This window comes from Saccopteryx bilineata, chromosome 6 (assembly GCF_036850765.1).
Source record: "Saccopteryx bilineata isolate mSacBil1 chromosome 6, mSacBil1_pri_phased_curated, whole genome shotgun sequence".
Taxonomy (NCBI): domain Eukaryota; kingdom Metazoa; phylum Chordata; class Mammalia; order Chiroptera; family Emballonuridae; genus Saccopteryx; species Saccopteryx bilineata.
In genome coordinates this window covers 1955577-1973039 of record NC_089495.1, presented here as the reverse complement: position 1 = coordinate 1973039, position 17463 = coordinate 1955577, and the positions used below count along the sequence as shown (strand labels likewise).

The 17463-nt window shown below is 53.3% G+C and overlaps 1 protein-coding gene across 1 annotated transcript in view; it reads left to right on the top strand.

Annotated features, from left to right (window-relative positions):
* CSMD1 (CUB and Sushi multiple domains 1) overlaps nt 1-17463 on the top strand; it is a 1658614-nt gene that overhangs the window by 1134859 nt on the left and 506292 nt on the right. Inside the window, exon 8 of the mRNA XM_066237815.1 lies at nt 4187-4274. Coding sequence (XP_066093912.1) covers nt 4187-4274 — 88 coding nt within the window. The remainder of the gene's footprint in view (nt 1-4186; nt 4275-17463) is intronic.

Below are 17463 nucleotides of genomic sequence, written 5' to 3'. Positions count from 1 at the left end.
CGCTGGGTGCAGATTCAGACTTGGGGGAGCGCCCGCCGTGGAGGAGTGCTCAGGGCGGGAAAGTCACCGTCTGATCCGTTTCGCACGCGCGGTTCTGTGGCCTCACGTGCGTTCACATGACTGGGACTCCAGCTGCACTGTGTTCCCCAGAGTGCTCCCGTCTTCATTCCACGGAGTCTCCGCACCTGTGAACAGGAGTCCCTGCCCCCCTCCCCCGGCTTCTGGCCACCGCTGCTCTGCTCTCTGCTCCGTGCCTGGGCTACTGTTCACTCTCACCCTCTTTGTGTCCTCAGATCTGAAGTGAGTCTGTTGTAGCCAGAATATAGTTGTACGATCGATGGTGTCCTGTTTCTTTTTTTCTTTAAAATCCTTTCAGGCAGCCGAGGCCTTCCTACTGAGGAGGGGATTAGCCGCCCAGTGCCGCCCTGGCAAACGTCCACTGCCCGGGTGGTTCAACGAGAGAAATTCATGTTCTCCCCGCTCCGGAGGGGGAGGTCCAAGGGCACAGTGTCGGTGGGGTTGGTCCTCCGAGGCCTCTCTGGCCCACCGCTGGCATCTTCTCCCGGCGTCCTCACGCGGCGTCCCACCCGGGCGCGCCTGCGTCCTCACGCGGCGTCCCACCCGGGCGCGCCTGCGTCCTCACGCGGCGTCCCACCCGGGCGTCTGTGTCCTAACCTCCTTCCCTATGAGGACACCAGTCATATTGGGTGAGGGCCCCTTCTCACGGCCTCATTTGAGTTTAATGCCTTCGTCAAAGATCCTGTCTCCAAAGGCGGCCGACGTCTGGGTTGTGGAGGGTGAGGCCCTACAACCTGTGAATGCTGGAGGGACACAGTTTCGTCCATACAGAGAGCAGCTTCCACTCCCACTTTTGGTAATCCCAGATCAGAAAGCACTTTTATTACCATTTTGTTTGTTTTCTGTATGTCTTACAGCTTTTTTGTCCCTCATTTCCACCACTGCTATCTTCCTTTGTGTTCAGTTGATTTCTTTGCAGTCAAATGTTGCATAGTTGTCTTTCTCCCTTCTTTCTGTGTCTGTTGCATCAATATTTTCTTTGTGGTTACCATGGAGATCACACCTTGATGAACTCTCTCTTTATAGCCTTCCCAGCACTTTGGACTATTGATGTCTCAAATTCCATCTCTATTATGTACCTACCGACATAGAGTTCCAATTATTCTTTATGCCTTGTCTTTAAATCCTGCAGAAGACAAATTTGCGGAGTTGCAAATCACATTTACAAAATAGCGTTTTCTTATGTTCCTCCTTGTATTTACTTTTGCCAGAGAACATTGTATTTCCACAGGGTTTTGAGTTGCTACCCAGTGCCTTTCCTTCTGACCTGAGGAACTCCCGTTAGCGTTGCTCAGAGGGCAGGTGTAAGAGCAGAGACACCGTTTGGCTTTTGTCTGTCTAGTAATGTCAGGTTTCTCTCATTTCTGAGGGACTGTTTTGCTGGATTCAGAATTCTCAGTTGACAGCATTTTTCTATGAGCAATTCAAGAGATCGCCCAGTGGCTTCCGCTCTGTGAGGCTCCGGCTGAGACAGCTCCAGGTGGTTATATTGGGACTCCCTTGTTCGTGATGACTCCTTTTTCTCTTTCTGCCGTCAAGATTTTTGTTTTGTCTTTGTCTTTGTCTTTAAGATGTGTCTCCTCGTGGGTTTATGTGAGTTCTCCTACTTGGACTTTGTTGACCTCCTTGGATTTGTATTATCTGTACCTTCCTTCACGTTTTGAAAGTGTTCAGCTACTGTGGACTCAAATTCCTATTAAGACAGTTGTTTTAAAATCTTCCTGTAGTAAGTGCGACGCATGTGTTTCTTCAGGGACTATTTCCGGGGATTAATTTGGTTCTTTAGATAGGCCACGTTTTCTTATGTCTTTGTACGCCTCGTGATGTATTTTATAAATCGGGCCTTTGAGAGACACAGCTACCTCTCCCAGTCTTTGCAGCGCGGCCTGTGTGACCTCTGCTATGTCGGGGGCCCCGAGCCTGGAGATCAAGCTGAAACAAAGACGAAAGGGCTTCTCAGGTCTCTCCTGAGCACGCGTCCTGTCTGGGTCTCTCTGGGTGCTCCCCCCCCCCCAACCAGGTGCTTTAAAATATCCTAATTTCCCAAAGAGCCTCACGCAGCTGCTTCTCGGGGTCTTAGTGTTCTATTGCAGTCCTCTGCCTGCAGGTTGTGGCCCCAGGCATCCACATGGCTGCAGTCGCTGTGCACTTTTTAAAGGCAGCTGTGTCTCCCATTGCCCACCCGAGCTCCAAGTCAGGGGGGGCAGTGCCAGCCCTCCGGGCAGCCCCCCAGGCAGGCCAGACATGGCAGACCAGGTCCTCGGAGCTCCTGGACCCCAGTGGGAACACCAGGAGTAGGCTCCTTCCTCCCACCTGCACTGTGACACGTCAGGGAAGGTGTGTGACAAGGACAATAAGAAATCTGCATTTTTCTAGGATTGTGAAGGTGGCTTTTTCTTTGTTAGGCACTTGCTTGGTTGCTCTGGGTCTTTGGCTGGCTCCCAGGGCTCCTGCCAAGTTAATTTTGTCAGCAGTTGTTTGTTTGATGTTTCCACAACAGATTGACGGCATGCAGTTTCTCTTGCTGACATCTGGCTGGTGTCACTGCCCAACTTGCTGGATTATTTTTAAGTGACATGGAGAAAAGGCAGTGCCATCATTCTCTCCAGCAGCCTGCTCAGCTCCTGGCTCGTGACTCAGTTCCGTCAGTGAGACTTGAGAAACGTCTACAGTGGTGCCTCTGGGAAGGCGTCTCTGAGCTCAGAGGGACCATCTGCTTTTCTACTCCTTTCTCGGTTGGGGTGGACACATTAAATACGGTGGCGTGAGTGTCGGAGTAGCAGCCAACACTATCTGATAAGCAAAAGAATCCTTCAAGAAGATTGTGATTGGACCACAGCCCAAGTGTTCACGGGCAGATTCAGGAGAGAGACCAGCACGTGTCCAGGAAATCCAGTCCTCTGAGTTCAACAGTGAACGTGCTTGATGTTAGAAAATGCAACAGGTCATTTTATTTAAAATATCTCTTGCCTAGTGCTTAATAGATGACGTCTGTGTTTCATCCATGGGAATAGATGGAGTCTTTCTTTTTTTTTAATTTATTGATTTTAGTGAGAGAGGAAGGGGGAGAGGGAGAGAGAGAGAGACAGGAACAGAGATCTGTTTCTGCATGTGCCCTGACCGGGGATTGAACCGGCAACCTCTGTATTTCGGGATGATACTCTAACCGACCGAGCTATCCGGCCAGGACAGTCTTTCTTCTGTGTAAACTTAGGCCTTTTCACCAGGCAGCTCTCTTGTCATGCTATTAATTGTCATCAACTTGATCATATTGAGCAAATAAGATGTTTTTACAAATATTGATCTACTTACGACCTATGCAACTTACGACTATGTGACTTTACGACCACAATCGCTAGCCACGACTGCTCTGCGTCTGGCAGCATAAGCGTTGCCCAGCTGGGCGTATGACAGAGTGGACCAGCTTCCGGCAGCACTACCATCTCCGCATGCACCATTTCAACTGTTATCCCAGACTTGGTACAGCAATTGTGTTTTGTGTCTTAGATATTTTTCATCCAACCCCTCCCAAGATGTCTACCAAGAGGAAATTGTCTTTGCAAATAGTAAACCAGTTGTACTGGTAATGCAGTGTTTTACTTAAACCTGACGAATGTAAATATAAGAAACAAAATGGTGCAGAGATGATACAAATGGCATAAAATGAACAAAGAAAATTATGATATATAACAATAATGAAATAAAATTATAAAATATGACTTAAAGATTTTTATAACATCATTTCACAGTACTGTACATATAGCCTACTCAAGTTATGATCAAATCGTGTTACAACCGGTCTGTCGGAACCATTCCCGGGCGTAAGTCGAGCATAGCTGTATATTTAATGGTGACCTCTTCAATAGAAGAAGGCTTCAAACCAAAGAATGCTGGAATCCTGTCGTGGGATAAGGACTCTTTGTTTTCCAGGAATAAGAGTAGAGGTTTATTTTTAATGTAGTTAAACTGTCTTAGTTCTTAAAGAAATCACATTTTAAGTCATCATATTTTAGGAACCAAATCTGCCTGATACAAATTTATTCCCTGGGTATTCCTCCACAGCTAGGCAAAGTTATAACGATGTCTCTCTCTCTCTCTTGCGTTACAGTGAGTCAAGGAGGCGTTGCTTTGGTTTCTGACATGTGTCCAGACCCTGGGACTCCAGAGAATGGGAAGAGGATGGGATCCGACTTCAGGTAGGGACGGAGCAGTGACGGAAAGTCACGGGCTTTCTAACACCCAGGCAATGTGCGCTTGTCCTTTGTGAATCGCTTGTTCTTTCTACTCAAAGGAACAACTCCTCAATTGTTACGCAGCTCATGTTATTTGAGGAACTCTACATTTGTGCTGAAGATGCCGTAATCTCTTGGGTTGACAGCTTTCCCTCTATGACCCAATATTAACATTTTAATTCAAAAAAACGTATGTGATCAAAATATGTCTCCAGGGGTGCTTTTTTTCCCTCCTTGCTTTAATTTGTTAAATTCCGAGAGTCTAACGCATTTTGGTTAATGTTTAAAAAAAAATCAATGCAGCAAAAATTTAACTATAGCTTCATAATTGTTTCATTAAATAAACTTTCATTAGGATGACTGTAAGTGGCAGTCATTAAAATTTTATTTCAGCAACGTTACGATTTGTTTTAGGAGGGTCATGATGAGCTCAAGACCCCTCTCCAGTTATTACATTATGAATGTGGTCGTGATAATTAGTGCTGTTTCTCTGGATTTTTGTCATTCTTTCAGCTAGTTCATGAAACTCCTTTTCCAAATCACCCCAGATGGAAACGCATCTGAGAAAGCTTCGCAGTGAAGCAGTGGGGGTGGGGGGGCAGACCTGCATTGCTCCTTCCTGTAACCGCCGTTTTTATGAGAGAGAAAGAAGAAGGATATGTGTAGGGAGGTTAGCCTATGAAATGACCCAAAAATGGGTAGAAAACACTAAGAGTGTAGGGAAGAAAGAGGAATGTATAATTCATAAGACCATTTTTTATTTCCCTAGATGATACTGTCATGTGCAAATAAAGGCAGTTTTAGTTTCGTCTTTTTTTTTTTTTCCTTTTCTATTTTTTCTTATTGAATTTTTATTTTTTTTAATTTTAATTTTATTTTATTTATTCATTTTTCGAGAGGAGAGAGAGAGACAGAGAGGGAGAGAGAGAGAGAGAAGAGGGGAGGAGCAGGAAGCATCAACTCCCATATGTGCCTTGACCAGGCAAGCCCAGGGTTTCAAACCAGCGACCTCAGCATTTCCAGGTTGATGCTTAATCCACTGCACCACCACAGGTCAGGCTTAGTTTCGTCTTTAGACCGGAATGTCTTTCTTCCTTGCCTGGAGACGCTGGCTGGGACCTGTGTTAAGTAGCTGTGATGATTCATTCTTGCCTCCTTCCCGATCTTACGTGGGAAGCATTCTAGTCTTCATCTTGGAGAGTTGATACTAGTTTTACATTTTTCATAGATGCCTTTTATCAGGTTGAGAAGTGCCTTTTTATTTTTAGCTTGTTGGAAGTATATCATGAGAAATGGATATAAAGTGTTGTAAAAAGCTTTTCTACATCTATTGATATGATCCTTTTGTTTATTGAGGTTGTTAATATGAAGTTCATTGATTTTTCTGACTGCATTCTGTGGTAAAGTTTATGTGGCTTCAATGTGCTACTTTTGTTTACGTACTGCTGGATTTGATTGGATGTCTTTTAGGTTGTTTGTATATATGGTCATAAAAAGATACTGGTTTACAGACTTTTCTTGTGATGACTTAAACTTATTTTGCTCTCAGTGTAGTCCTGGTCTCATGAAATTAATGAGACATAGTCTCTCTTCTTGAGTAACCTGAAAGAGTTTCTATAGGATTGGTAACATATCTTTCTTAAAATTTGGGGAGATTTGCCTGACTTGGTGGTGGTGCAGTGGATAGAACACTGGACTGGGATGTGGAAGACCCAGGTTTGAAACCCCGAGGTTGCCGGCTTGTGTGTGGCTTCATCTTGCTTGAGTGTGGACTTACCAACTTGAGCACGGGGTCGCTGGCTTAAACCCAAAGGTTGCTGGCTTGAGGCCCAAGGTTGCTGATTTGAGCAAGGGGTCACTTGCTCTACTGTAGTCCCCCGGTCAAGGCACATACGAGAAAGCAATCAATGAACAACTAAGGAGCTGCAACAAAGAATTGATGCCTCTCATCTTTCTCCCTTTCTGTCTGTCTATTCCTATCTGTCCCTCTCTCTGTCTTTCTCTGTGTCTCTGTCACAAAGGAAAAAAAGAAATTTGACTTTATTTCTGCTGACATACTCAGTCTATATGTCTGCACTTGCATTAGCTTTGGCAGTTTGTATCTTTTAAGGATTTTATTTAACTTTAGGGTGTCAAAATTATTGGCATCAAGTTCTACATAATATTTCCTTCTAATCCTTTAAATGTTTTTTTTTTTTTTCCCCGAAGCTGGAAACGGGGAGAGACAGTCAGACAGACTCCCGCATGCGCCCAACGGGGATCCACCTGGCACGCCCACCAGGGGCGACGCTCTGCCCACCAGGGGGCGATGCTCGCCCCTCCAGGGCGTCGCTCTGTCGTGACCAGAGCCACTCTAGCGCCTGGGGCAGAGGCCAAGGAGCCATCCCCAGCGCCCAGGCCATCTTCGCTCCAATGGAGCCTTGGCTGCGGGAGGGGAAGAGAGAGACAGAGAGGAAGGAGAGGTGGAGGGGTGGAGAAGCAGATGGGTGCTTCTCCTGTGTGCCCTGGCTGGGAATCGAACCTGGGACCCCTGCACGCCAGGCCGATGCTCTACCACTGAGCCAACCGGCCAGGGCCCTTTAAATTGTTAATTCCTGCCAGTTCTAATTTCTGATGTTAATTTCTGTTTTCTCTTTTACCCATTTTTCTGACTAGAGAATGTCAAAGTATTGATTTTCTTAACAACAACAACCAAGAAAAGAAACAAAACCAAACCCCCCCCCCCAAAACCCACACCTAGTTTTACGGCTTTTCTTCTGTTGCTTTGCTTGTCATGTATTTCATTGATTTCTACTGTATCTTTTATTATGTTACTTTTCTTGATGGTGATGTGATTTACTTGCTCTTCTTTTTTTTATTTCTTAAGATTGAAGCTGTGATTTCAGTCCTTTTTGCCTTCCTAATGTGGATGTTCAGTGGTAATTTTATTCTAAGAACGGCTTTAACTGCATACCATAAATTTTATGTTTTCCTTTTCTTGTAATTCACAATAGTTTCTATTTTTCCTGTGATTATTTCTTTGATCTATGGTCTGTTTAAAAGTTCCCAAACATCTAAGGACTTTCCAAGGGTTTTGTGCTCAGAGTACATACTTTATCTTTCTTCAGTACTTTTGAATTTATTGACAGTTGCTTTCTGGCATAAAAATGCTCTATATTGGCAAAAATGCCACGTGCCTGGAGAAGAACATATGTCATATTTCGGTGGAGTGTTGTAGAAATGTCAATTAGGTCAAGTAGTTGATGTTTTATTCAAGTTTTAATGTCCTTACAGACCTTTTTTGCCTCTTACTCTGTTATTAAGAGAGGTACAAAGTCTTCTACTGCACTTGTGGCTTTGTCTTGTTTCTCATTGTAGCTTTATCAGTTTTTACGTAATGAATTTTGAAGCTTTGTTAGTAGGTACATATATGTTTAAAATTGGTATGTCCTTTTAAGAAATTTATACCTTTGATATTATAAAGTGACTTTCTTTCTCCTTGGAAATATTCTTTGCCCTGAAATCAACATTGCCTTCTATTAAAATAGCCACTCCAGCTTTCACTTAATTATTGTTAGAATGGTAATACTTTATAGATCCTTCTTTCTGTTTTTGCACTCAATATGTCAGACTACATTTTTTTGGTTAAATACATATAAATAGAAAGTGAGAAGTAGGGAGGCAGAGAGATTCCATATGTGCTCTGACCAGGATCCACCCAATAGGCTCCCTATGGTGAGATGCTCTGCCCATCTGGACCCATTGCTGCACCTGAGGCAGAGGCCATGGAGCCATCCTCAGTGCCCGGGCCAACTTGCTCCATCTGGGCCATGGCTGCAGGAGGGGAAGGGAGAGAGAGAGAGAAAGAAAAGGGAGAGGGGAGGGGTGGAGAAGCAGATGGTTGCTTGTCCTGGGTGCCCTGGCTGGGAATCAAGCCCAGGGCACCCACATGCAGGGCTGACACTCTACCACTGTACCAACCTGCCAGAGCCAGTTAAATATGTTTTAAAAATTCTGTCCGCACATATTGTTTAATAGGAATGAACATTTTAATAACCTTTTCAAATAATTATGCTGACTCTTATTTAATACTATTATAAAATTGACAAGTGCTATCTTCTTAAATGTTGCCTGCATTATGAAATATGAAATCACATAATAAAAATTTTATACTTTCTTATACTAAAATATGTTGATCTATATAGCTTGTCTTGAATTATTGCTTTAGACATGCATAGTTTTATACCATCCTGCATAGGTCATTAGCAAATAATAATTTATTGAGTTAGGAGTTTTTCAGATATTCATGCCTTTCCTTTTTTTCATGCATTTCAACATATAATATCAACAACATCACATCTGTTAATAGCACTATACATCTTATCAGAAAACTTCCTAGTGATAGTGCTGTCACCTTACTTTGTGGTAGGTCACTCACTACCAGTGTTGCTCACCATTGCACTTACACCATTAGTGGAAATGGCAACATGTGAGAGAACATGTAACATCTTACTATTCTTACAAAATTTTTACACCCCCTGAGAAAGTCTCACAACCCACTTCAAGGGTCTGTGGACCACACTTAGAGAGAAGGCATATTCAACATGTGAGTTGACTCTATCCAGAATAAAAATTCTTGCTGGAGTTATAAGGAGAAAGAACATATGAAGAAAGAAACACGCTATTCAGATATTTGCATTATTGCAGTTAAATTAAAACACAATGACATCCCTACTGACAATTTTTGGGACTGTCATGGGCATCCAAAATGCGAGATCTGTATTCGTGTACTGACTGCCTTCCCCCACATGACTGTGGAACCCATGTGTGTTCATACAACGCCGGAAGACCACAGCCATGTGGAGATACCTTATGCCCATGAGCTGACATGACATGTGCGTGTGCCCAGCATGTAATAAATTTGCTATAAATGCTGGTGTTTTAAGCAGAGGGAGGATATTCTTAATTGTTTATAAAATCTTTCTGAGGCTGTTTTTAATGAAAGGCAATTCAGTTTTGTCTAAATTCTTATAATCAAAACTAATGACTAACATATAATCCAAACTAATGACTAACATTGTCAAGATGAGTGGATAAAATTTGTTTGTAGTTTGGCACTATAATTATATGTAATTTGGGGCTATTTTTATTTGAAAAGAGTTTACTTTATCACGTTGGTAAAATATTCCTCTTCTGACTGTATTTATACTATTATTATTGTTTCTTTGGAAATGACTTTTCGGTAAACAGTCTAAATATTAATTCCAGTTTTCTCAGGAGTTGGAGTTCAGTGAAGGCAGAAGCTCTTGTGTTTGAGTCCAGATGAGTGTGAGGACTGTTTTCTTCGCCAGTGGCCATTCTCTAAGACAGAATGTACATTCATTAGAACAAAGAGTTAGGTGTGGGCTGACGGAAACATTGGGAAGCCGTAGGTAAGGGGTGGAGCGTGGAGAGATGAGGGCTCTGTGGGTGGCCATGGGCATCTGTGAGTCATCTCTGTTCTCTAGGCTAGTCAGACACTCACACTATGTGAGGCAGACATAATTAACTCCATTTTTGTAAATACAGCTGTTGAGATGGTTGCTGAGATTTGAAATCGGATCTCAGTGACCTCAGAGTCTCTGTTGAGCTGAGTCGATTATAGTAAGAACATTATCACGTTTAAGTTTTTCACACCTATCATGGAGGGCCACTGGATAGGGCTGTGCAGCTGGTGGACATCACAGAGGAGTCATGGGAGGGTCCAGCTGTGATTTAAATCCAGCCTTGAGCCCGCTGTCTGGGCCGTGCACCTCGGCGTGGGGTCACCTGGGCAGAGCAGGACGCATTCCTCACACTGACACTGAGCAGGAAATCACGTGCTGACTAGTGCAAAGGACCCATGGAGTCTGGCTGCAGCGTGGTCCACATGCCGGGAGATAGAGGTTCTTCTAGTGAATATATCGTCCTCTATACATGGGGAAATACAGTGGGCATTGTATCTGTTATATAGTCTCATGTCAAGTATTCCCAGGGTGGGGAAAGTAGGTTTATAGTTGTGAGGACACAAACGCACAGTTTACTCTTGTATTATTAACTGTATCACTTTCCATATGAAGAACTGTAAACCTACTTTTGCCCCACCCTGCAGACATACATACATATATATATATGTGTGTGTGTGTGTGTGTGTATATACACACTTATGTTAAGTGTACATAACTTATAGTTGTTTTATATATGGGTGTATACTCGTATATTCCCAAGTTAATAGAATGCTTACATCTATTCTTTAAAAGAAATTCTTTCTCACAGGTAATAGTTGCTGAGAGTACCTTCAGAGACCTCCCTGTTTTCCCTAAACCATGGGCTTCTCATCTGCTTCCATGGCCCGGTCACTAACCTCCACGCAGAGCCCCACACACGACCAGCCCTGGATTGGTGCGAGCCACACCCCCCACCTCACCCCCCACCCCCCCACCCCCCCGTCCTGAAACCCCCTCTGAACAGTGGCTGCTGCCGCCTGCAGGGCTCTGCCTTGCTGCTCTCAACCCTTAGTCACGTTCTTGGTCCAGAACGGGCCTCGTCCTGCCACGCCACTGTCGGGCGCTCCCACCTAAGAGGGGGGCAGGCTGAGGGGTTAGAGGCGCGGGCCCGGGGCACTCACAGATGCTCTGCCTCCCCCCCCCAGGGTTTTTATTCTGTTGTACAAGGATGTATCCTGACCACCTCTGCCCGCCCCGCCCACACTGGCTTCTCGGGGAAGGAACAGGAGCCCCCCCTCACCCCGCCCCCTCACCTCCCCTGCCCACGGCTCCAGCGTCCCCGGGACCCGTGCCCGTGCGGTGATTCCCGTTTCCACCCGCTCAGCACTGTTGGGAGCGGCAGAGACACACACGCAGTTACTGTGCTGCCTCTGTCGTGGAGGGCGGGCTCTGGAGGGACGAGGACAGGCTTTACGGCTTCTGCTTCTGCTCCTGTGCCCAGCGCGGGGCCGGTTCTTCCTTCTGTCGACTTGTGTTCCGTTAGCTCGCCGGGGCCTGTCCCTAGAGAGGCGTGATCACAGCCTCGTCAGTGCCCTGCGAAACCAACCAGGTTAATCACCTCGGTCAGAGGACGTATCATCCGCTTTCCCTGAATGTGACCCGCACAGAAAGGGAGTCCGGGACGGAGACGGGTGGTCATTATGGCTCCAAGATTAGATCTGTCGCTCAGGTTATTGATATATGTCTGCCCCTGTTCAAGCTAATCGCTGCTGTCCTGTATCCTCACACTTTTCTCGTCCGCGAGGGGAGTCCCGGAAGTCCACCTTATGAAGCGGACGGGGGTCCGGGAGAATTATGTGTGATCAGCTGTTAGGAGAAACCGAGGTACTCAAAGCAACGATTACATAATCTGTGCAACGCAGGAAACAGCCCGTCACCGAGTCCCTTAACCGACTGCTGCGCGTGCTGGCTGATGCCCATGTGGGCACAGCCCACTCTCTCCTATGTCTGGTGGTGCAGTCCTGGTTTTATGGGCGGCCCTGGAGATGGTGCAGCAGCGAGCTTTATTACTTCTCCAGTGCAGGTCAGTGTCAGGGACCCCACGCCACCCACCTCTTGTTACTGAGAAGATAAAGAGTTGCACTTGCGGAGAGTGCAGAAACCCGGAGATACACTTGTTCATTTTCCTCCAGATTTGCTTTTTGTTGCTGTCTCACTGCACTCTTCTCCTGTGGAGCAGGGAAGGAGAGAAGCTAAGTGTGTCGTCAGCTACGCGGGTTCATTTCCGCGTGGTTCACGAGCGGCGCGAGATAGCACAGCCTTCCGGGTGGCGGGGGAGGAGCCTGGAGAGGCGTCTGGGGAGGCGTCTGGGGAGGAGCCTGGGGAGGCGTCTGGGGAGGAGTCTAGGGAGGCGTCTGGGGAGGAGCCTGGAGAGGCGTCTGGAGAGGCGTCTGGGGAGGAGTCTGGGGAGGAGTCTGGGGAGGAGCCTGGGGAGGCGTCTGGGGAGGTGTCTGGGGAGGAGTCTGGGGAGGAGTCTGGGGAGGAGCCTGGGGAGGCGTCTGGGGAGGAGCCTGGAGAGGCGTCTGGGGAGGCGTATGGGGAGGAGTCTGGGGAGGAGCCTGGGGAGGCGTCTGGGGAGGAGCCTGGAGAGGCGTCTGGGGAGGCGTCTGGGGAGGCGTCTGGGGAGGCGTCTGGGGAGGAGCCTGGGGAGGCGTCTGGGGAGGAGCCTGGGGAGGAGCCTGGGGAGGAGCCTGGAGAGGCGTCTGGAGAGGCGTCTGGGGAGGAGCCTGGGGAGGCGTCTGGGGAGGCGTCTGGGGAGGAGTCTGGGGAGGCGCCTGGAGAGGCGTCTGGAGAGGCGTCTGGGGAGGAGTCTGGGGAGGAGCCTGGAGAGGCGTCTGGGGAGGCGTCTGGGGAGGAGCCTGGGGAGGCGTCTGGGGAGGCGTCTGGGGAGGCGTCTGGGGAGGAGCCTGGAGAGGAGCCTGGAGAGGCGACTGGGGAGGCGTCTGGGGAGGAGTCTGGGGAGGAGCCTGGGGAGGGGTCTGGGGAGGAGCCTGGGGAGGGGTCTGGGGAGGCGTCTAGGGAGGAGTCTGGGGAGGCGTCTGGGGAGGAGCCTGGGGAGGCGCCTGGGGAGGGGTCTGGGGAGGAGCCTGGGGAGGGGTCTGGGGAGGCGTCTAGGGAGGAGTCTGGGGAGGCGTCTGGGGAGGAGCCTGGGGAGGCGTCTGGGGAGGCGTCTGGGGAGGAGTCTGGGGAGGCGTCTGGGGAGGCGACTGGGGAGGTGTCTGGGGAGGAGCCTGGGGAGGGGCCTGGGGAGGAGCCTGGGGAGGGGTCTGGGGAGGGGTCTGGGGAGGCGTCTGGGGAGGAGCCTGGGGAGGCGTCTGGGGAGGCTCTGGGGAGGAGCCTGGGGAGGAGCCTGGGGAGGGGTCTGGGGAGGTGTCTGGGGAGGAGCCTGGGGAGGCGTCTGGGGAGGCTCTGGGGAGGAGCCTGGGGAGGAGCCTGGGGAGGGGTCTGGGGAGGCGTCTGGGGAGGCGCCTGGGGAGGCGTCTGGGGAGGCGTCTGGGGAGGAGCCTGGGGAGGAGCCTGGGGAGGCGTCTGGGGAGGAGCCTGGGGAGGCGTCTGGGGAGGCGTCTGGGGAGGCGTCTGGAGAGGCGTCTGGGGAGGCGTCTGGGGAGGGGCCTGGGGAGGGGTCTGGGGAGGCGTCTGGGGAGGATTCTGGGGAGGAGTCTGGGGAGGCGTCTGGGGAGGAGCCTGGAGAGGCGTCTGGAGAGGCGTCTGGGGAGGCGTCTGGGGAGGAGTCTGGGGAGGCGTCTGGGGAGGAGTCTGGGGAGGAGTCTGGGGAGGCGTCTGGGGAGGAGCCTGGGGAGGCGTCTGGGGAGGCGTCTGGGGAGGCGTCTGGGGAGGAGCCTGGAGAGGCGTCTGGGGAGGCGTCTGGGGAGGAGTCTGGGGAGGATTCTGGGGAGGCGTCTGGGGAGGCATCTGGGGAGGCGTCTGGGGAGGCGTCTGGGGAGGAGCCTGGAGAGGCGTCTGGAGAGGCGTCTGGGGAGGAGTCTGGGGAGGAGCCTGGAGAGGCGTCTGGAGAGGCGTCTGGGGAGGAGCCTGGGGAGGGGTCTGGGGAGGCGTCTGGGGAGGGGTCTGGGGAGGAGCCTGGGGAGGCGTCTGGAGAGGCGTCTGGGGAGGGGTCTGGGGAGGAGTCTGGGGAGGAGCCTGGGGAGGCGTCTGGAGAGGCGTCTGGGGAGGCGTCTGGGGAGGGGTCTGGGGAGGCGTCTGGGGAGGAGCCTGGGGAGGGGTCTGGGGAGGCGTCTGGGGAGGGGTCTGGGGAGGAGTCTGGGGAGGCGTCTGGGGAGGAGCCTGGAGAGGCGTCTGGGGAGGAGTCTGGGGAGGATTCTGGGGAGGAGTCTGGGGAGGCGTCTGGGGAGGAGTCTGGGGAGGAGTCTGGGGAGGTGTCTGGAGAGGCGTCTGGGGAGGCGTCTGGGGAGGAGCCTGGAGAGGCGTCTGGAGAGGCGTCTGGAGAGGCGTCTGGGGAGGAGTCTGGGGAGGATTCTGGGGAGGCGTCTGGTGAGGCGTCTGGGGAGGCGTCTGGGGAGGAGTCTGGGGAGGCGTCTGGGGAGGCGTCTGGGGAGGAGCCTGGAGAGGCGTCTGGAGAGGCGTCTGGGGAGGAGTCTGGGGAGGAGCCTGGAGAGGCGTCTGGAGAGGCGTCTGGGGAGGAGCCTGGGGAGGCGTCTGGGGAGGAGCCTGGAGAGGCGTCTGGAGAGGCGTCTGGGGAGGAGCCTGGAGAGGCGTCTGGAGAGGCGTCTGGGGAGGAGCCTGGAGAGGCGTCTGGGGAGGCGTCTGGGGAGGAGCCTGGAGAGGCGTCTGGGGAGGCGTCTGGGGAGGCGTCTGGGGAGGCGTCTGGGGAGGAGCCTGGAGAGGCGTCTGGAGAGGCGTCTGGAGAGGCGTCTGGGGAGGAGTCTGGGGAGGATTCTGGGGAGGCGTCTGGAGAGGCGTCTGGGGAGGTGTCTGGGGAGGAGTCTGGGGAGGCGTCTGGGGAGGTGTCTGGGGAGGCGTCTGGGGAGGAGCCTGGAGAGGCGTCTGGAGAGGCGTCTGGGGAGGAGTCTGGGGAGGCGTCTGGGGAGGAGCCTGGAGAGGCATCTGGAGAGGCGTCTGGGGAGGAGTCTGGGGAGGAGCCTGGAGAGGCGTCTGGAGAGGCGTCTGGGGAGGAGCCTGGGGAGGCGTCTGGGGAGGAGCCTGGGGAGGCGTCTGGAGAGGCGTCTGGGGAGGAGTCTGGAGAGGCGTCTGGGGAGGAGCCTGGGGAGGCGTCTGGGGAGGAGCCTGGGGAGGCGTCTGGGGAGGAGCCTGGGGAGGCGTCTGGGGAGGAGCCTGGGGAGGCGTCTGGGGAGGAGTCTGGGGAGGCGTCTGGGGAGGAGTCTGGGGAGGAGCCTGGAGAGGCGTCTGGAGAGGCGTCTGGGGAGGAGCCTGGGGAGGCGTCTGGGGAGGAGCCTGGGGAGGCGTCTGGGGAGGTGTCTGGGGAGGAGCCTGGGGAGGCATCTGGAGAGGCGTCTGGGGAGGAGCCTGGAGAGGCGTCTGGGGAGGCGTCTGGGGAGGAGCCTGGAGAGGCGTCTGGAGAGGCGTCTGGGGAGGCGTCTGGGGAGGAGCCTGGAGAGGCGTCTGGAGAGGCGTCTGGAGAGGCGTCTGGGGAGGAGTCTGGGGAGGATTCTGGGGAGGCGTCTGGAGAGGCGTCTGGGGAGGCGTCTGGGGAGGAGTCTGGGGAGGCGTCTGGGGAGGCGTCTGGGGAGGCGTCTGGGGAGGCGTCTGGGGAGGAGCCTGGAGAGGCGTCTGGAGAGGCGTCTGGGGAGGAGCCTGGAGAGGCGTCTGGGGAGGCGTCTGGGGAGGAGCCTGGAGAGGCGTCTGGAGAGGCGTCTGGAGAGGCGTCTGGGGAGGCGTCTGGGGAGGAGCCTGGAGAGGCGTCTGGAGAGGCGTCTGGAGAGGCGTCTGGGGAGGAGTCTGGGGAGGATTCTGGGGAGGCGTCTGGAGAGGCGTCTGGGGAGGTGTCTGGGGAGGAGTCTGGGGAGGCTTCTGGGGAGGAGTCTGGGGAGGCGTCTGGGGAGGAGTCTGGGGAGGAGTCTGGGGAGGTGTCTGGAGAGGCGTCTGGGGAGGCGTCTGGGGAGGAGCCTGGAGAGGCGTCTGGGGAGGCGTCTGGTGAGGCGTCTGGGGAGGCGTCTGGGGAGGATTCTGGGGAGGCGTCTGGAGAGGCGTCTGGGGAGGCGTCTGGGGAGGAGTCTGGGGAGGCGTCTGGGGAGGCGTCTGGGGAGGAGCCTGGAGAGGCGTCTGGAGAGGCGTCTGGGGAGGAGTCTGGGGAGGAGCCTGGAGAGGCGTCTGGAGAGGCGTCTGGGGAGGAGCCTGGGGAGGCGTCTGGGGAGGAGCCTGGAGAGGCGTCTGGAGAGGCGTCTGGGGAGGAGCCTGGAGAGGCGTCTGGAGAGGCGTCTGGGGAGGAGCCTGGAGAGGCGTCTGGGGAGGCGTCTGGGGAGGAGCCTGGAGAGGCGTCTGGGGAGGCGTCTGGAGAGGCGTCTGGGGAGGCGTCTGGGGAGGAGCCTGGAGAGGCGTCTGGAGAGGCGTCTGGGGAGGCGTCTGGGGAGGAGTCTGGGGAGGATTCTGGGGAGGCGTCTGGAGAGGCGTCTGGGGAGGTGTCTGGGGAGGAGTCTGGGGAGGCGTCTGGGGAGGTGTCTGGGGAGGAGTCTGGGGAGGAGCCTGGAGAGGAGTCTGGAGAGGCGTCTGGGGAGGAGTCTGGGGAGGCGTCTGGGGAGGAGCCTGGAGAGGCATCTGGAGAGGCGTCTGGGGAGGAGTCTGGGGAGGAGCCTGGAGAGGCGTCTGGAGAGGCGTCTGGGGAGGAGCCTGGGGAGGCGTCTGGGGAGGAGCCTGGGGAGGCGTCTGGAGAGGCGTCTGGGGAGGAGTCTGGAGAGGCATCTGGGGAGGCGTCTGGGGAGGAGTCTGGGGAGGAGCCTGGAGAGGCGTCTGGAGAGGCGTCTGGGGAGGAGCCTGGGGAGGCGTCTGGGGAGGAGCCTGGGGAGGCGTCTGGGGAGGTGTCTGGGGAGGAGCCTGGGGAGGCATCTGGAGAGGCGTCTGGGGAGGAGCCTGGAGAGGCGTCTGGGGAGGCGTCTGGGGAGGAGCCTGGAGAGGCGTCTGGAGAGGCGTCTGGGGAGGCGTCTGGGGAGGAGCCTGGAGAGGCGTCTGGAGAGGCGTCTGGGGAGGAGTCTGGGGAGGATTCTGGGGAGGCGTCTGGAGAGGCGTCTGGGGAGGTGTCTGGGGAGGAGTCTGGGGAGGCGTCTGGGGAGGTGTCTGGGGAGGCGTCTGGGGAGGCGTCTGGGGAGGAGCCTGGAGAGGCGTCTGGAGAGGCGTCTGGGGAGGAGCCTGGAGAGGCGTCTGGGGAGGCGTCTGGGGAGGAGCCTGGAGAGGCGTCTGGAGAGGCGTCTGGAGAGGCGTCTGGGGAGGCGTCTGGGGAGGAGCCTGGAGAGGCGTCTGGGGAGGCGTCTGGAGAGGCGTCTGGGGAGGAGTCTGGGGAGGATTCTGGGGAGGCGTCTGGAGAGGCGTCTGGGGAGGTGTCTGGGGAGGAGTCTGGGGAGGCTTCTGGGGAGGTGTCTGGGGAGGCGTCTGGGGAGGAGCCTGGAGAGGCATCTGGAGAGGCGTCTGGGGAGGAGTCTGGGGAGGCGTCTGGGGAGGAGCCTGGAGAGGCATCTGGA